Source organism: Cibotium barometz, chromosome 21 (assembly GCF_041138505.1).
Source record: "Cibotium barometz isolate CiBa-2024 chromosome 21, ASM4113850v1, whole genome shotgun sequence".
In the NCBI taxonomy this organism is placed as follows: domain Eukaryota; kingdom Viridiplantae; phylum Streptophyta; class Polypodiopsida; order Cyatheales; family Cibotiaceae; genus Cibotium; species Cibotium barometz.
This window is the reverse complement of record NC_141066.1, coordinates 5,215,684-5,233,222: the sequence shown is the minus strand read 5'-3', so window position 1 is coordinate 5,233,222 and position 17,539 is coordinate 5,215,684. Positions and strand designations below refer to the sequence as shown.

Here is a 17,539-nt window from a genome sequence, read left to right as displayed (position 1 = left end):
AATGTGAGTCCCAGTGCTCGAAAAAAACATATTTTTCAACCAATGAAAATAAGTACAAATCTTAAATCTCTACAATATGCCAATTTTGTTTCAAATCTCTACAATATGCCAATTTTATAACTAAAATAAATGAAAAATCATTCCTTAAAATAAGGGCTACTTAGAATCTCAGCCGGTTTTTCTTAATTCTAGCTGGTACAAATACATTAGAATGCCATTTTTTTCGAGCCTTGAATGTGACACACTACCCACTTGGCCAACTTCAAATTACTAGAAACATAGAAAAAGAATTTGTGAAGCCAAAAACGAACAAGCCAATGCGGGTGCTTGGAGATGGGTTTGATAACACATTCTGAGGGCTTCTCTGTCCCTGGACATTTGAAAAGCCACCCTTTTGTTTTTTTTTTTTTTTTTGGGATAAACGCTTAGAGAGCCGTGTTATCTGGGAGCACCTATTCCATCAAATAACGTGGACTTACACACTTGGCCCACCAACCATTTCACCGCCCAACCCCAAGTGGCAACGTCCATCCCTTTGTCATGGTGTCATCCCCTACGTGTCTCGGGTAAAATCGCTTAAGGCGGTAATTTGAATGAAAGTTCCCGCTCTATTTTTCAAGTTTCAAATTTCAAACATCATCGCATAATAACAACAGTCCAATCTTCACCGTATGAACACTGCATCGCCATGGCTTCCTCTCCGACTCCAGAGGTGACGAATCCACATTGCCCCTGCTTTACAATCCCTATTTTCCTTGACATAGCAGTGCGTGTCTTATACTCTTTTCTCAGGCAGACGAGAATGCGGGTCGCCATAGCAGGGTAGGATCTATTCTCGCCTCCGACTCCAGCAGGATCACGGTAATAGTCTCTCCGGTTCCGGGGCAATCCTTCTCTCTCTCTCTCTCTCTCTCTCTCTCTCACAGCGCTCTTCTTGTCTGCAGGACCTCAAGGAGTCCAGGGCAGAGCTTCTTGCGCGCGTCCAGAGCCTAAGGGAGGTAAAGTCCCTCTCCCTTTCTCGCTGCAACCCTTTCTGCCTCATTCCTTTTAATAATGCCTTTTTCTTAAATAGGATTTGCAAGAATGGAGGGGGAGGCTGGACACTCAAGTGCAAAATTACAGGTTGGAGCTGGGGGAGTTAAGGAACACTCTGAACACGGAAGTGGACCAGCTACGGAATGTAAGCGTCTCTCTCTCTCTCTCTCTCTCTCTCTCTCTCCCCATGGTTTCGATTAATCCAATTGCTCGCTTCGTGAGCAGGAATTCCAGGATCTTCGAGAGACGCTCAAGAAGCAATTGGACGCTACAGCCAACATCTCCAAGCAGGTAACAAGGCATTTCTCTACTTCCCTGCATCCCGCCTGCTGGTGCAGGTGATACCCTTTTTTAGTTGCTCTTTTGAATGCGTCGCCTTTTCCGTTTCAGGTAACCTCTGAGCAGCACCAGAAGAGGGGGTAGGTTGAGGCTACAGGAGGGTCTCGAATGGAGTGTGGCTAAAGCGTATTTCGAGTGTTCTTTTAAGTGCATGCGTATATAGAGAGAGAGAGAGAGCCGTGAGATCTTTGTCCTCTGAGTAATATCTGTCGTCTTGGCCTTTCTCATAAGCTTAGGGTCAGCTCTTTCTTAGGTTAGGATGCCATTCTGTTGTAAAGCAGTTAGCTAGAGTTTATTAGCAGTTGGCTTTTTGGCCCACCTACAGGGTGCACTGTTTACTTTTCAAGTCTTGCTTGAGATAAATTTAAATAGCTCTGAGTGTCTGTTGAAGCTGGAATACACGAAACTTCAAACTCTAACCTAAGCAAGATCATGGTAGCAACACCACTTTCACCAACGAAATTGTTTTGCATCAGCAAAGTTCACGAGGGCGACGTAAGAAACTCAAGTATATTAGCAATGGGAGTCTGAATCGGTCCCTGAAAGGGGACGATGGCAATGACAACTTGTTACTCTCCAAATCAATGGAGCTCAAAACTTGTTACTGTCAAAGAGGATGCTGACTTTCTCATCAAGATGTCCTCTGGCCATGACTCATTGACATTCGAGAGCTTGTTTGACTTAGGGATCTTAAGTACACTAGCAATGGGAGTTGGAACTAGTTACCCTCAAAGGGGTTAATGGTTAGACCAATGACATTCAGAATTTGTTATTCGTTGAAGAAGATGTTGACTTTTGAAATTTGGACATAGAATCCATGCGAGATAATACACATTCTTAGATTAATTGTTGAGATCTAACCTTTACAGTGTGTGGTAGCTAGATAAATTGTCTTATCTATACACTCTCGACCATCATCTTAATGTACGTATACATATATACATGTACGCGTTTTGTGTGTGTGTGTGTGTGTGTGTGTGTGTGTGTGTGTGTGAGTGAGAGAGAGAGATAATGTGTACATGTATATATATTTATAATAAAGAAGTAACGTTATTAGTAAGGCATCGGGATGATGGTCATAATCTCAAATCTAAAAGTAGATATGTGGGTCACCATAAGCATCTTTTGGATGTATTATTTTTGGGTTACCTTTCATCTTTTCAACATATCGAGCTTGTAGAAGACTATTTATCCTCTTTGTTAGAGGTAAAATACATTGGGCATCATGTATTTGTAATTGGTGTTGATCTTGATTATTTGTTAGCTTTCATGGGTATTAACCTTTTTTCTTTTGACTTACCTTTGTTGTGCACAAGTACTTTTTAATTATATTTGATATTTAAGCTTTAGTTTTAATGATGGGAGGTTTCATTTCTTGAATTAAGTAAAGAGTTCATGAGCAAATAAAATATCTATATTTGATTTTAATAATCTCTTGATTTTTGTATATGTTCTTATTTATTTAGAGTTTTTGTCAAATTTAACATGGTTCTTTAGTATTTGAATTTGTTTTGTATAATACATTTAATCAATATATATGGACTTCAAAAAAGTTTTAATGATTTAGTAACCATAAAAAGGGTAAGATTGATGTTTGTATATATATTATTTTTACTTACTCATTTTAAGCATTTCATTGAAGAAATGCACTATTTGCTCTTTATCATTGTTTGTGTCATTATTAAAACTCGTATTTAATCCTAAGTGATACTCACTTTATGAGAATCTTAGAGAGCATCTTACTAATATAAAAAGGTTGCTTAAAATATTCTTGTAGCCCAAAAATTACCATCATATTCATGGGAGATTTAAAGATTTAAAATGCATACATATACCTTACCTATGCTATGGAGTTGCTTCTACATTGCCCAAGCTTCTATTTGATCTTACTCTTGTACCATGATATCTTAAAATATAATAATTTTTGAAAATTTAGTTTTTGCTCTTTTTCTTAATAGCTTCAAAACCTTAAGATTATTGGGATTAGTTACTTTCATTTTAATAAATTTGGGAGGTATACATAGCTTCACTAATTTTAAATTTTACTTTGAAGGTATGTGCATTTTAACACACACATAGAGTTGCTTCTACATTTCCCAAGCTTTCATATGATCTTACTCTTGTACCATGATACCTTAAGTTTGATAATTTTTGAAAATTTAGGTTGTATGCTCTTTTTCTTAATAGCTTAAAAACCTTAAGATTGGTGGGATTAGTTACTTACATTTTAATGAATTTGGGGGGCATACATAGCTTCATTGATTTTAAAATTATTTACTTTGAAGGTATGTGCGTACACTTTATAACACACACACACACCACTTTAACACACACCACTTTAACACATCACTTAAACACTCTTAAAAGTTTAGTTGAAGGTATGTGTGTACACTCTAACACACACACACACACACCCCACTTCAACACACACCACTTAAACACTCTCAAAAGTTTAGATGAAAATCTTAATTTTGGCAAGAAACCCCAAATTTCAAAAGTAGCCAAGAAACCTTATTTATTGTGGAATAATGTAATAAAGGTGGCATTTATGGGGTAGAGGAGAGTGAGCAAGTGCAAAGTGATGTTAATTTCTTAAAAATGGGCGAGAACCATAATTTCATGCAAAACCCTAATTTTGAGAAAAATCATAAATCTCATCATTGAGGCTTGTAATAACATAAAGAGACTCCTAGGAGACACCCATATGATGAGAAGTAACTATATGCATTATTTGAGAATGTAGGTCATCCATTTGTTCATCTCCATGAAAATGAGCCTTAATTTTGGAACCCTTATGAGCAAAAATGACCTTATGCTTGATAGTTAATGTGTAGCTCGTCAATCTTTCAAACTTTGTCTTAAGCATTGCAAAGCTATAAAGGCAAGAATGGTGAATAATAGCCATAGAAAATTTAAACATAAGGAGGAGAAGAGGGAAACTTGGAGATGTAATAATTTCTCTAATTTTGGTTCACGGCTTTCCAAAAATTGGTCCCCCACTCTAAATTTGGGTTAAAAATTACTAAAATTATTGCAAATCTTGTCTAAATACTTTAAAACCTTCAAAAATTGATAAAATGAAGTATAAATTTGCGACTACACCATCTTTCCTATCAGCATCAAGAAAATCTAAGAAAATGTAGAACATAAGACTTACAAAAATCAAGAAAATTATTGAAATCATTTGTAGATATTCATTTTCTTGAAAATTTCTTGCTCAAATCCATAAAAAAGCTCCCAAAAATCAAAATCAAGGCTTTGATACCAATTCATTATATTGATTAACATGTAATTTAGTAATAAAACATGCATAATGCTTAAGCGATTTAGCCTTTCACTAAAAGATGGAAATAACCTTTCATAAGCCAAGATATGGTAGTTTTAAGCTCCAATGTGCATTCCAAAGTTCATATGATGAAAAGATACAAATGAGGGTCCATGAGTCCCCTTTATACTTGAGACCTATGACCATAAACCTTAAGCTAACTATTAAAGTTGTTACTTCATTACAAGGTGACTTTTCATTTGACATTAGTAGTGCAAAACAATGATAATGTGATTATGATGGTTTACCTATCTCTATGCGTGCAATGTATGAATGATGCAATGCGACCACTTTGTGCACTTTATCCAATGATTCTTATGTCGATTGTAAGGGAACAAAAACTTGAAGCTTAAGGCATAGCAGGGTGGCTCATGTATTGGGTTGATGGTGGAAGCACATAGTTTCATCAATGCTAAATCATTATGCAATCTAAAATTTCACTCCATATCTTTGTAAAAAAATACATGATTTTCAAGTATCTAATGAGGCTATTATGGATTGCACAATGGTTTGTCACAATGTGGACTTAAAGATATCTAAAGAGTAGACATAAAAACTTGATTTGTTGGTACTTGATTGAAATTGTTTTGGGATGTGTTGATAAATAACAATTAAAGAGAATAGGATAGACCAAAAACAACATTAAACATTAGATATGGGCACTACGAGTTTACTATGATGCCCTTCGGTTTGACAAACGTCCCTGTTATCTTCAATTTGTTAACGTAAGAATTTTTGTGGATATTTAGATGATTTTGTTCTAGAATTCTTTGATGGCATCCTAGTTTATTTGAAGAATACTACTATCATGAGGCAAAATTCCTAAACATTTGGAGGAAACATAGACTCTTTGCAAAGAAAATTGAGTGTACATTCTTTGCTAATTGCATTGAGTATTTGGGATTTATTTTATCTAAGGATGGGATCTCGGTAGACCCCACCAAGATTCAAGCTGTCTCGTTAACTATCCGAAGCTGAAGAATGTGAGAAATTAGAGGATTTCTTGGGCTCACATGTTGGTATCGAATATTCATTCAGAGATATGCTAAGATAGCCTCTCCCTTGATAGCCCTTCTTAAGAAAGATATTTCCTTCATTTGGACTTTAATGTGCCAAAGTGCTTTTGATAAATTGAAGGTAACTTTGTTTCAAATTTAGTATTGAAGCTACCAGAGTTTAATAAGCCTTTTGAGGTTATTACTAATGCAAGTGGCTTTGCGATAGGAGGAATCCTCATGTAGGAAGGAAAACTAGGTAGCCTATGAATCTCAAAGGGTCAAGCCTCATGAGAGTGAAATTATGTAGTTCATGATCTAGAATTATTAAGAATTGTTCATGCATTAAGGTTAAGAATGTTATCTTCTTGGGCAAAGGTTTACTCTAATAATGGATCCCAAAAGTTAAAATGGAATTTTGAAAACTCAAAACAATCTTAACATGCATCAAAGAAGGTGGATGCAATTATTACAAGAGTTTGACTTTAAAATTAATATAGGTATGGTAAAGCAAATGTCCATGCCTGTTGATACCTTGAGTTGAGAAGCATCCTTACTTTTTATAACCATGATTTCTAACTTACTCCCTACTCAAATCAAGGAAGGAATTGGGTCAGATGAGTTCTTTTCCCCAATCATTACCTTATTGAAATATTGAAGGAAAACTACCTTGGAAAGGAACAAGGTACAAGGATACATAATTCAAAATGGATGTTGATAATTCAATAATCGCTTATATACGTCCTCGCGCGTGATAAGGGAGATTTCAAGATAAAGATTTTGATGGAAGCACATGACAGCCCCATAGCAAGACACCCAAGCTATATGAATACCTTTATGGTAGTTAAAAGGAGTTTCTTTTGGCCGTCTAAAAAGGAATGTATGGAATCACGTACACTAGTGTCTCATTTGTCAAAAAATCAAAGCCGAGAAAGTAAAGTTACTTGGAAGATTGCATCCCCTGGACATTCCACAAATGAAACGGGAGTGCATAAGTATGGACTTTATCGTCACTTGGTTACCCTTAAGTTTCAACTATGATTTGATTTTTGTGATAATTGACAAGCTAACCAAGGTAGCCCACCACATGATTCCAATCAAGAAAACGTTTACTGCACTCGATGTAGCTAGAGTATTTCTACATGAAATCTTTAGACTACATGACCTACCCTATAGAATCAATCAATGACAAAGATATCAAGTTCACTTCTCGATTATGGAAAACTTTGTTTGAAGCAGTTAGTACATCTCTTGACCTCAATACTGCCTACTATCACCCGAAGTCTGGTGGTCAAAATAGAGAGAGTAAATCAAGTTATCAAAGACATCCTTCGTGCATTTTACAATCGCCGTGAGCCAAGGAGGTGGCTAAATTATCTTCACTTGGTAGAACTTGAAAAGCACTATATGGACAAGAATGTCTCATGCCTTTAAATTGGTCAGATCCAAGTGTGGAAGTATCAAAACAAATGCTAGAGCGGGGGACATGGACAATCATATGCACTCTATCAAGAAGGATATGAAAGTAGCACAGGATAGGTAGAAGCTATATGTAGATGCAAAAAGATACCCTCATGAATTTTATGAAGGTGACATGGTATTTTTATGTGTGCGTCCTAAGAGAAGTTCACTATTGTTAGGCAAGTATAAGAAGCTATCTCCAAGATATTGTGGGCCTTATGTGATCACTCGTAGGATCAAGCATATGAGCTCTTTTTATCCCCACATCTTTTGGTCCATAATTTTTTGCATGTTAGCTTATTAAAAAAGTATGTTTCTAGTCTGGAACATATTCTAGAAGATGATCAAGTTGCCATGGCGATTCAAGATCAGATGGAGTTAGAATCTTAAAAAAATCTTAATGTTAGGGAAAAGCAACATCAGAACAAAATCCTAAGGGAATATTTGGTAAAATGGAAATTTTTCTATCTCGAGGATACAGCTTAGGAGAAGGAGGAGAACCAAAATAGAAATTACCCCAAGTTATGAGATGAGATGAGGCATCTCAAATCTTGAGTGAGGGAGGATGTAAGATCCCTCCTACCCTCTTATAAAGTTTAAGTGCAATAAATTCCAATAAGTAATTTGTTAGGAGAGAGAAAGTGATCAAAGTATTTTCTTTTTGCACCAAGAGCCCCACAAATAAAGAGAAAAAGACCAAGGAAATTTTGAGGCCTATTTTGCTAGAACGTTAGGAAATTTTAGCTTGGCCCTAATATCAACTTTAGTACACATGTAAGAATTGCACTATGTGCGTGTTTGTGTGTATGTATACCATAATTAACAAATTATACAGATGAGTTGACTTGGTCAAAGATAAATACAATAATGAGAAACTTTGGTGAGAATCAAGGATCCCTTGGACAAAGATAAAAATTTAACTCTTAAACCCAATGCACGTAATGTACATGAATTGAAACACCTAGTAAACAAAAGAATTTAGGGAAACTAACATTGTCATTAAATCTGAAATGTAGGATATACCCCCAGGGCATTAGCTTAGGTATTGGGGGAAAAACTCACCAAAATTATTTAAATATACGGCTTATATTATATAATAAGGGAAAGGGTCAAAATAAATTAAGTGGGTTGCGGGCTAAGGTGGGGGCTAAGGTTAAAAAGGGGTTGAGAAAAAACCATGGGTTGCTATAATACCATATGGAATTGGGCAATGGTTTATGAAAAATGGTAAGTAGTATTCCAACTTGTGGTTTTGGTTAGATGGTATTTACCAAAGTGGTTTAGTGGTGTCGAGCTCCTTATTCTACTAGTTTACTAATAGAATAGTGATGCTTGAGTTCACCTTATTCTAGCCCACAAATTGAGATTCATGTATGTGTTTGACCCCTTTTTCTCAAGTGAGATGGAGTTAACTAGGGTGCATGGTGGCTATACCATACTAGGAGCCTTCCCATGAATAAAGGAGGCAAGCAATTAAATAAATTAATCATATCGATGTCTTAGATTCTTCTGATAAATTTTATGCCTTTATTTTTAAAGTCTAATCATGTAGATATTCCAACACACTTAGATATCGATTTTGAGTTCTTAAAAATTAATAAACTCTGAGCCTTTGGTTATAATAGTAAATTAGATTAGAATCCTATGCCTAATAAACATAGTTATGCACATAAACCCCATGACCTTTCCTCCTCCTAGTAAAGCTTAGAGGCTTACTAGTAAATGGTTACTCTTTCATTTCAGCCCTAGTAAAAAAGGGGACATCCTCATCAAATGGAAACCTTAGGAACCATAGAAAAAAGTGAATTTAAGTGTGGTTTAAAAATCTAGATGCACCACACAACAAATTAATGGAAGTTTTATGAAATTTATGGATCTTGTTCCCCTTGTATTTTATAAAAGTAAATTCATAGGTTTATCAAAACCTTGGAGATTAACTCAAGATTTCAATAGAAGGAGATGACCTAGAGACTACGTACAAATAATTAGCCATGCCTAAAATACATTAGGTCAATATATTTTCTTAGCATATAAATACCCACCATGAGGGGTTGACCTTATAAGCTTTAGGAAAAATAATCCCAAAAAAAGGGATGAGATTAATTTTACATTAAGATCTTTAACTAACTAAGGAAATGATGTAAGCATAAAGACCTAGTCATTAGAAGAAACTAGATTTTAAGGTAAGCTTAGTAAAGTTGAGTCTTAGGTTTTGCATATTAAACAAAGATAAGCCTTAATTTTAGGTTAATCTTAGATTAATTTTTAATTAAGGTGTAATTAATTAGGTTGCACATGGGATATGGAATTTCCTTCTTTTTACTTTAGGATAAATGGACATATTTCATATTTTGGCTTTTTTGGTTAATAAGGGACATAGTGGTAGAAATTTTAGATAGAGGAATTGTCTAGTTCGTTGAAAGAGAAAATGGCCTTATGATTAGATCTAGGACTTAGTTTGATTAATTTTAGATCTATAGTTAAAGGACTTATCATATATATTTATTTTCCAAGGTTTTGAACCTTTGGTGAGTGTAAATTAATGTAAGTCCAAAATTTCACTAGTTTAGAATGCAACTAGTCTAGTTGTAATTCTTCCTAGATGTGTCAATTTAACCTTAAAACTAGGATACTCCATAAGAAATAGACCTATCTCATAAGAGGACTATTACGACACATGAATCCAAGTATTCGATAACCAAATAGAGGCCTTAGAAATTGAATATGACTAAGTTAAATGTCTAGTTTTGAAGAGAATATACCCACCAAATTCAACCAAGAAGACATAGTTAGAGTCATTTAATCATAAAATTGAGGCTGAGAAATTGGTTAAGGGACTCGGCCAATGAACAATAAAGACAAGTACGCATATGAACCTACTAGACTTATGTAACAAGAGACTCGCATATTCGAAGTGCCAACTCGTGAACTGAGAAAGTCTCACTCGCACTTGTAATGGTTTACTCTCCATTGGACAACATGTGTGATGCATGGATTGTTTCCCATGTTTTTTTTAATAATGTATTCCTTGGATTTCATTATTTGTGAAATCTATAAAGGTACCTCATAGATTATTATTGTACCAGATGGATCTCGTCCAAGTGGGGAATCGTGTTATGAAGACAATTGACTGAGACCTTGACCCATCTCAATGAATGTGGGTGTGCTCCAGATGCAATTCATGTGGTGGCTCCGATTGTACTAGGCCACCACGGTTACTATGAGAACCGATCCGAGTGATGGTTGTTGTAAGAACCTTGGTGCATTGGTTAGTCCAAGCGTTCATGCCTTGAAAGGATATGGCTTTTTAGAAGCCACCAATATGCCTCCTATTTGTCAGAATTATGGAGGGATGACCATTGGAGGAATCACACACATTTCTCAATGCAAAGCTTACACCAATAGCTATGAGAGAAAACTGCTAGAGTAGTCGATCATCAAGATAGTGTTTTGTCGAGGCCCCTAGTGAGGCTACTCTACCCTGATGTCAAGAGATAATTCAACAATTATAAGGGGTAGGGGGTCCTCACATCTTAATACCATACAACCCCCCAATACCTCTCCCACAAGCATGGGGTCTAATGGTAAATGGCTTGGAGAAGTCGGCGCACACCAATATAGCAATTGATGTGAGCAATCTTTTGAGTTCTTCAAGAGCATACAAGCTATAGCATCTAAAAAGAAAACATCCTTCTTGAGTGTGACCATCAATGATGCCACAATTTGAGCATAGATAATCTCCCAGTGAACCAATTCATTGAGGACATACCCAAGAATCATCTTAAATATGTGACATTGGTGGGAGTTGACCAAATTTTTTTGATTTCCTATAAAAAGACAACATAGCCAAGAGAGGACATACTGAAGAATCCTCCTATAGAAAGAGGACATACCTAAGAATCCTCTTAATTATGTGGCATCTGTGGGAGTTGGCCATTTTTTAAAATTTCACCTTGGATCCACTCTAATGCCATCTTTTTGCACAATACTCTTTTCCCCATACCAAAACTTCACGTATCCTTGGTGTGTAAATTCATGGTAAAGGACCCAAGGTTCAAGATAATACCCTGATTTTAAATCAATTTTAGTAAACAATTGTGCTCCATGCAATAATCTATCCAAAAGTTTATCTACGTTGATTTTCATCGTGATGTTCGATAGTTGCATGAATTTTCCCTCTATCTTCTTCTTCTATATCAGCCACAATAATTGCTTTGGAAGCAATGGGTGGAACTGCAGAGTTTCTCCACTGATTTTCCCTATTCTGGGGTAGAGGCTTCTGGAAACTTGCAACTGAGGGGGGAGAAGTTTTCTGATTGCTCTCTATGGATGCAGGCTGATAATGCAGTCTAGCAATATTTTACGTGGGAAAAGTAACAAGTGGTGCATTTTGGGACACTGATTCATAGTATGTCTTGGCTGCTAGCATCCAAAACCTCTTCTTTCCTTCCTCAACTATTGATCCTGGCTGCTGGCATTGAAAACATCTTCTTTCCTTTCTTAACTATTGGGATAATCCCTCTAAGAGATTTAAATCTTCCTTTCTTAGCAGCATGCTTTGGGATCCTTGGATTGCTTCTTTTCTGCCCTTTCTTGACCTAGAAGGATTTTGATTTTTCCCCCCCAATTTGTTGGTCTCTTCAACCCAAGAGGAAGAAGATACCTTGATTGACCTATTTTTTGGGGTGGAAAAGCTCTCGAAAAATTCTGAGAGCCATGTGTACTGCTTCAGCATAAGAGTTCAGCTTCGTATTATTCTAGACCACGGTGTCTAATAGTGGATCTAATTTTCTGATGAACCTGTTCAAGAGAGTAGTCTCCTCTATAGAAGGAGAAAAACACATGAGATTCACTTAGGCTTGGTGATAAGCCTCAATATGCTTCCCTTCTTGAAAGCTCCAAAAATTCATTTATTCGATCCTCTTCATACCCTTGCGGACATAATCTTCTATATAGGTATGTCTTCGTGTGTTCCCATCTCAATTGATCATGATCGTGATGACTTGATATTGGAAGAGATGCATTCTTCTCCAAAGGCATAGCTGGCATTTGGGTCTTTTCAGGCATTTGATATAGCGAGGATAGGCAACCACTAAAAAGGAATGTGGAAAGATGTACCTAAGTATCTAAATGCACGCCATTTCAACTTAACAACGATCCCACACATAAGCCCGATGGGTTTCTTTAGCTCTTACCAATTTTGGAAGGAAAATAGACTCACATTACTATGGATTTCACCATGGGCCTTCCTCGTACAAGGAGGGGATGGGAAAGCATTTATGTGGATACAAGAAGGGGATGGGATATTGTTTATGCGTTGATGGAAAAGTTGCCAAAGATATCCCAATTTATGCCTTCAAACATTAGGTATACAACATCAATAATGACATTTGAATCCATGGAAAGTGTGTTCAAGCTGTGCATGGGGATGCCACAAAAATTGTGAGTGATATAGAAGTTAAAATTTTAATTGTATTTTGGAGATCACTTTTTGAAAGCATGGGCACCAAGTTCACACCAAGATCAAAGGTGAATTATATGACATCAAGGATGTCAATTGAACTCATGGAAAGTGTGTTGAAGTCACATGGAATGCAAAATTGTGATCGGTAGCAATGTCAAATTATTCATTCTCTGAAGCCAAAAAGGTAAAAATTCTTGTATGGAAGGGTACTTTAAAATTTTGAAAAAGAGAATATTGGACCACTTACACCAGTGATTGGGCTTGTAAATAGGTATGATTTTGCGCTGTAGGAAGTGAGAGAACCCTCCAAGCTCCCAATTTCTCCGCTCCCACTTCTTCTTGAATTTAATGCCACTTGCGCTTTGAATGTAGAGGGGAACTTGATGATATGGACAAGCTAGTGGTTGGGTACTATAAATTGTAGGAGTTACAGGGTATTATTCTAAGGCCTTATAATTTTACAAAATACAAGCATTTTCTCCTCATGAAGGGGGAATGGGAAAATGAAGACGTAGGGGGGTGTTTTTATAGGGGAACACGTTCCTAATGCATGGGAAGGCTCAAAGTATGGTGTGGCCAACCATGTTCCATCTCGCTTGAGAAAAAGGGGGTCAAACGCGTGCATGAATCTTAATTTGTGGGCTAGAATAAGGTGAACTCACTCATCACTTAGCAAATTAATAGAAGAAGGAGCCTGACACCACCAAACCACTTTGGTAAATACCATCTAACAAAAACCATCTAGGAGGAGTATTTGCTTGTTGAGGAGGGGGAAGCCCATGTGGCTCAGAAATTATAGCAAGGGGCTACTTTACTACATCAAGGATAGAGTGTATCTTGTGCCTACTTCAGCATTCAATCGAAAAGTATTGGAAAAGATGCATTATTCTCCAAAGGCATAGTTGGCATCTGGGTCTTTTAGCGAGGAAAAGCAACCACTAAAAAGGAATGTGGAAAGATGTACCTAGGTATCTAGATGCATGCCATTTTAACTCAACAAAGATCCCACACATAAGCCCAATGGGTGTCTTTAGCCCTTACCAATTTTGGAAGGAAAATAGACTCACATTACTATGGATTTCACCATGGGCCTTCCTCGTACAAGGAGGCGATGGGAAAGCATTTATGTGGATACAAGAAGGGGATGGGATATCGTTTATGTGTTGATGGATAGGTTGCCAAAGATATCCCAATTTATGCCTTCAAACATCAAGTATACAACATCAATAATGGCATTTGAATTCATGGAAAGTGTGTTCAAGCTGTGCATGGGATGCCACCAGAAATTATGAGTGATATAGATGTTAACATTTTAAGTATATTTTGGAGATCACTTTTTGAAAGTATGGGCACCAAGTTCAAAGGGGAGTTATATGACATCAATGATGGCAATTGAACTCATGGAAAGTGTGCTCAAGTTGCAAGGAATGCAATTGAAAATTGTGAGAGATAGCAATGTCAAATTATTCATTCTTTGAAGGTAAAATGTAAAAACTATTGTATATGAGATGGAAGGGTACTTTAAAATTTTGAAAAAGAGAATATTGGACCACTTACACCAGTAATTGGGCTTGTAAATAGGTATTATTTTATGTTGTAGGAAGTGAGGAAGCCTCCAAGCTCCCAATTTCTCCGCGCCCACTTCTTCTTGAATTCATTGCTACTTGCTCTTTGAATGTAGAGGGAAACCCGATGATATGGGCAAGCTGGTGGGGTACTATAACATGTACGAGTTACAGGGTATTGTTGTAAGGCCTTAATTGCACAAAATACAAGATTTTCTCCTCATGAAGGGGGCATGGGAAAATGAAGAGCTGGGGGGCCTTTTTATTGGGGAACATGCTCCTTCATGCTACATGGGAAGGCTTGGAGTATGGTATAGTTAACCATGTACCCTAAGGGTTAACTTAATTTGTGGGCAAGACTAAGGTGAACTCAAGCATTACTTAGTAAAGTAACAGAACAAGGTGCCCGACACCACCAAACCACTTTGGTAAATACCATCTAACCAAAACCACAAGCTAGAATACTACTTACCATTTTTCACAAACCATTGCCCAATTCCATATGGTTGCAACCCATAGTTTCCTCTCAACTCCTTTCTAACCTTAGCCCACAACCCACTTAATTTATTTTGACGTTTGCCCTTATTATATAATATAAGCCCATGGATATCTAGGAAGAGTATTTACTTGTTGAGGAGGGGGCAACCCATGTGGCTCAGAAATTATAGAAAGGGGGCTAATTTACTACAAGGATAGAGTGTATCTTGTGCCTACTTTAGCATTCAATCGAATAGTATTAGAAGAGATGCATTCTTCTCCAAAGGCATAGCTGGCATTTGGGTCTTTTCAGGCCTTTGATATAGCGAGGAAAATCAACCACGACGAAAAAGGAATGTGGAAAGATGTACCTAGGTATCTAAATACACTCCATTTACACTCAACAAAGATCCCGCACATAAGCCCAATGGGTTTCTTTAGCCCTTACCAATTTTGGAAGGAAAATAGACTCACATTACTATGGATTTCACCATGGGCCTTCCTCGTACAAGGAGGCAATGGGAAAGCATTTACGTGGATACAAGAAGGGGATGTGATATCGTTTATGTGTTGATGAATAGGTTCCCAAAGATATCCCAATTTATTCCTTCAAACATGAAGTATACAACATCAATAATGGCATTTGAATTCATGGAAAGTGTCTTCAAGCTGTGCATGGGATGCCACAAAAATTGTGACTGATATAGATGTTAAAATTTGATGTATATTTTGGATATCACTTTTTGAAAGTATGGGCACCAAGTTTACACAAAGCTCAAAGGTGAAATATATGACATCAATGATGACAATTGAACTCATGGTGGATAGTGTGCTTAAGTCGCATGGAATGTGGCTTACAATTGTGAGCAATAGCAATGTAAAATTATTCATTATTTGAAGCCAAAAAGGTAAACACACTTACTTTATTTTGACCTTTGCCCTTATTATATAATATAAGCCCCATGGATATCTAAGAGGAGTATTTTCTTGTTGAGGAGGGGGAAGACCATGTGGCTCAGAAATTATAGCAAGGGGCTACTTTACTACAACAAGGATAGAGTGTATCTTGTGCCTACTTTAGCATTCAATCAAAAAGTTTTGGAAAAGATGCATTCTTCTCCAAAGGCATAGCTGGCACTTGGGTCTTTTCAGGCCTTTGATATAGCGAGGAAAAGCAACCACTAAAAAGGAATGTGGAAAGATGAACCTAGGTATCTAAATGCATGCCATTTCAACTAAGATCCCACACATAAGTCCGATGGGTTTCTTTAGCCCTTACCAATTTTGGAAGGAAAATAGACTCATATTACTATTGATTTCACCATGGGCCTTCCTCATACAAGGAGGCATCGGGAAAGCATTTATGTGGATACAAGAGGGAATGGGATATCGTCTATGTTGTGATGGATAGGTTGCCAAAGATATCCCAATTTATGCCTTCTAACATCCAGTATACAACATCAATAATGGCATTTGAATTCATGGAAAGTGTGTTCAAGCTGTGCATGGGATGCCACAAAAATTGTGAGTGATATAGATGTTAACATGTAAGTATATTTTGGAGATCACTTTTTGAAAGTATGGGCACCAAGTTCAAAGGGGAGTTATATGACATCAATGATGGCAATTGAACTCATGAAAAGTGTGCTCAAGTTGCATGGAATGCAACTTAAAATTGTGAGAGATAGCAATGTCAAATTATTCATTCTTTGAAGCCAAAATGCAAAAATTCTTGTATGGAAGGGTACTTTAAAATTTTGAAAAAGAGAATATTGGACCACTTACACCAGTAATTGGGCTTGTAAATAGGTATGATTTTATGCTGTAGGAAGTGAGGAAGCCTCCAAGCTCCCAATTTCTCTATGCCCACTTCTTCTTGAATTCAATGCCACTTGTGCTTTGAATGTAGAGGGGAACCCAATGATATGGACAAGTTTGTGGGGTACTATAACATGTAGGAGTTACAGGGTATTGTTGTAAGGCCTTAATTGCACAAAATACAAGATTTTTCTCCTCATGAAGGGAACATGGGAAAAGGAAGAGCTGGGGGGCCTTTTTATTGGGAAACACGCTCCTTCATGCAGCATGGGAAGGCTCAGAGTATGGTATAGCCAACCATGTACCCTAAGGGTTAACTTAATTTGTGGTCAAGACTAGAACTCAAGCATCACTTAGTAAAGTAACAAAACAAAGAGCCTGACACCACCAAACCACTTTGGTAAATACCATCTAACCAAAACCACAAGCTGGAATACTACTTACCATTTTTCACAAACCATTGCCCAATTCCATTTGGTATTATAGCAACCCACTGTTTTCTCTCAACCCCTTTCTAACCTTAGCCCACAACCCACTTAATTTATTTTGACCCTTTCCCTTATTATATAATATAAGCCCATGAATATCTAGGAAGAATATTTGCTTGTTGAGGAGGGGGTAGCCCATGTGCCTCAGAAATTACAGAAAGGGGGCTAATTTACTACAAGGATAGAGTGTATCTTGTGCCTACTATGCATTCTTCTCCAAAGGCATAGCTGGCATTTGGGTCTTTTCAGGCCTTTGATATAGCGAGGAAAGGCAACCACTAAAAAGGAATGTGGAAAGATGTACCTAGGTATCTAAATAATGCACTCCATTTCAACTCAACAAAGATCCCACACATAAGCCCGATGGGTTTCTTTAGCCCTTACCAATTTTGGAAGGAAGATAGACTCACATTACTATGGATTTCACCATGGGCCTTCCTCGTACAAGGAGGCAATGGGAAAGCATTTAACTGGATACAAGAAGGGGATGTGATATTGTTTATGTGTTGATGAATAGGTTCGCAAAGATATCGCAATTTATTCCTTCAAACATGAAGTATAAAACATCAATA

General features: G+C 37.0%; 1 protein-coding gene across 2 annotated transcripts; it reads left to right on the top strand.

The window, feature by feature from the left end:
• The first annotated feature begins 578 nt into the window (after nt 1-578).
• On the top strand, nt 579-2,139 carry LOC147626772 (uncharacterized). 2 transcript variants are annotated; one of them, XM_086816088.1, is made up of 7 exons: nt 579-637; nt 678-712; nt 797-861; nt 945-998; nt 1,073-1,180; nt 1,261-1,326; nt 1,426-2,139. In XM_086816088.1, the coding sequence occupies exons 1-7, from the start codon at nt 594-596 to the stop codon at nt 1,456-1,458; spliced, it is 405 nt and encodes a 134-aa protein (XP_086672214.1). In that variant the 5' UTR covers nt 579-593; the 3' UTR covers nt 1,459-2,139. The 2 variants fall into 2 exon arrangements, with proteins under 2 accessions (XP_086672214.1, XP_086672215.1); XM_086816089.1 differs by having other exon boundaries at nt 611-637; nt 793-861.
• The last annotated feature ends 15,400 nt before the right edge of the window (nt 2,140-17,539 follow it).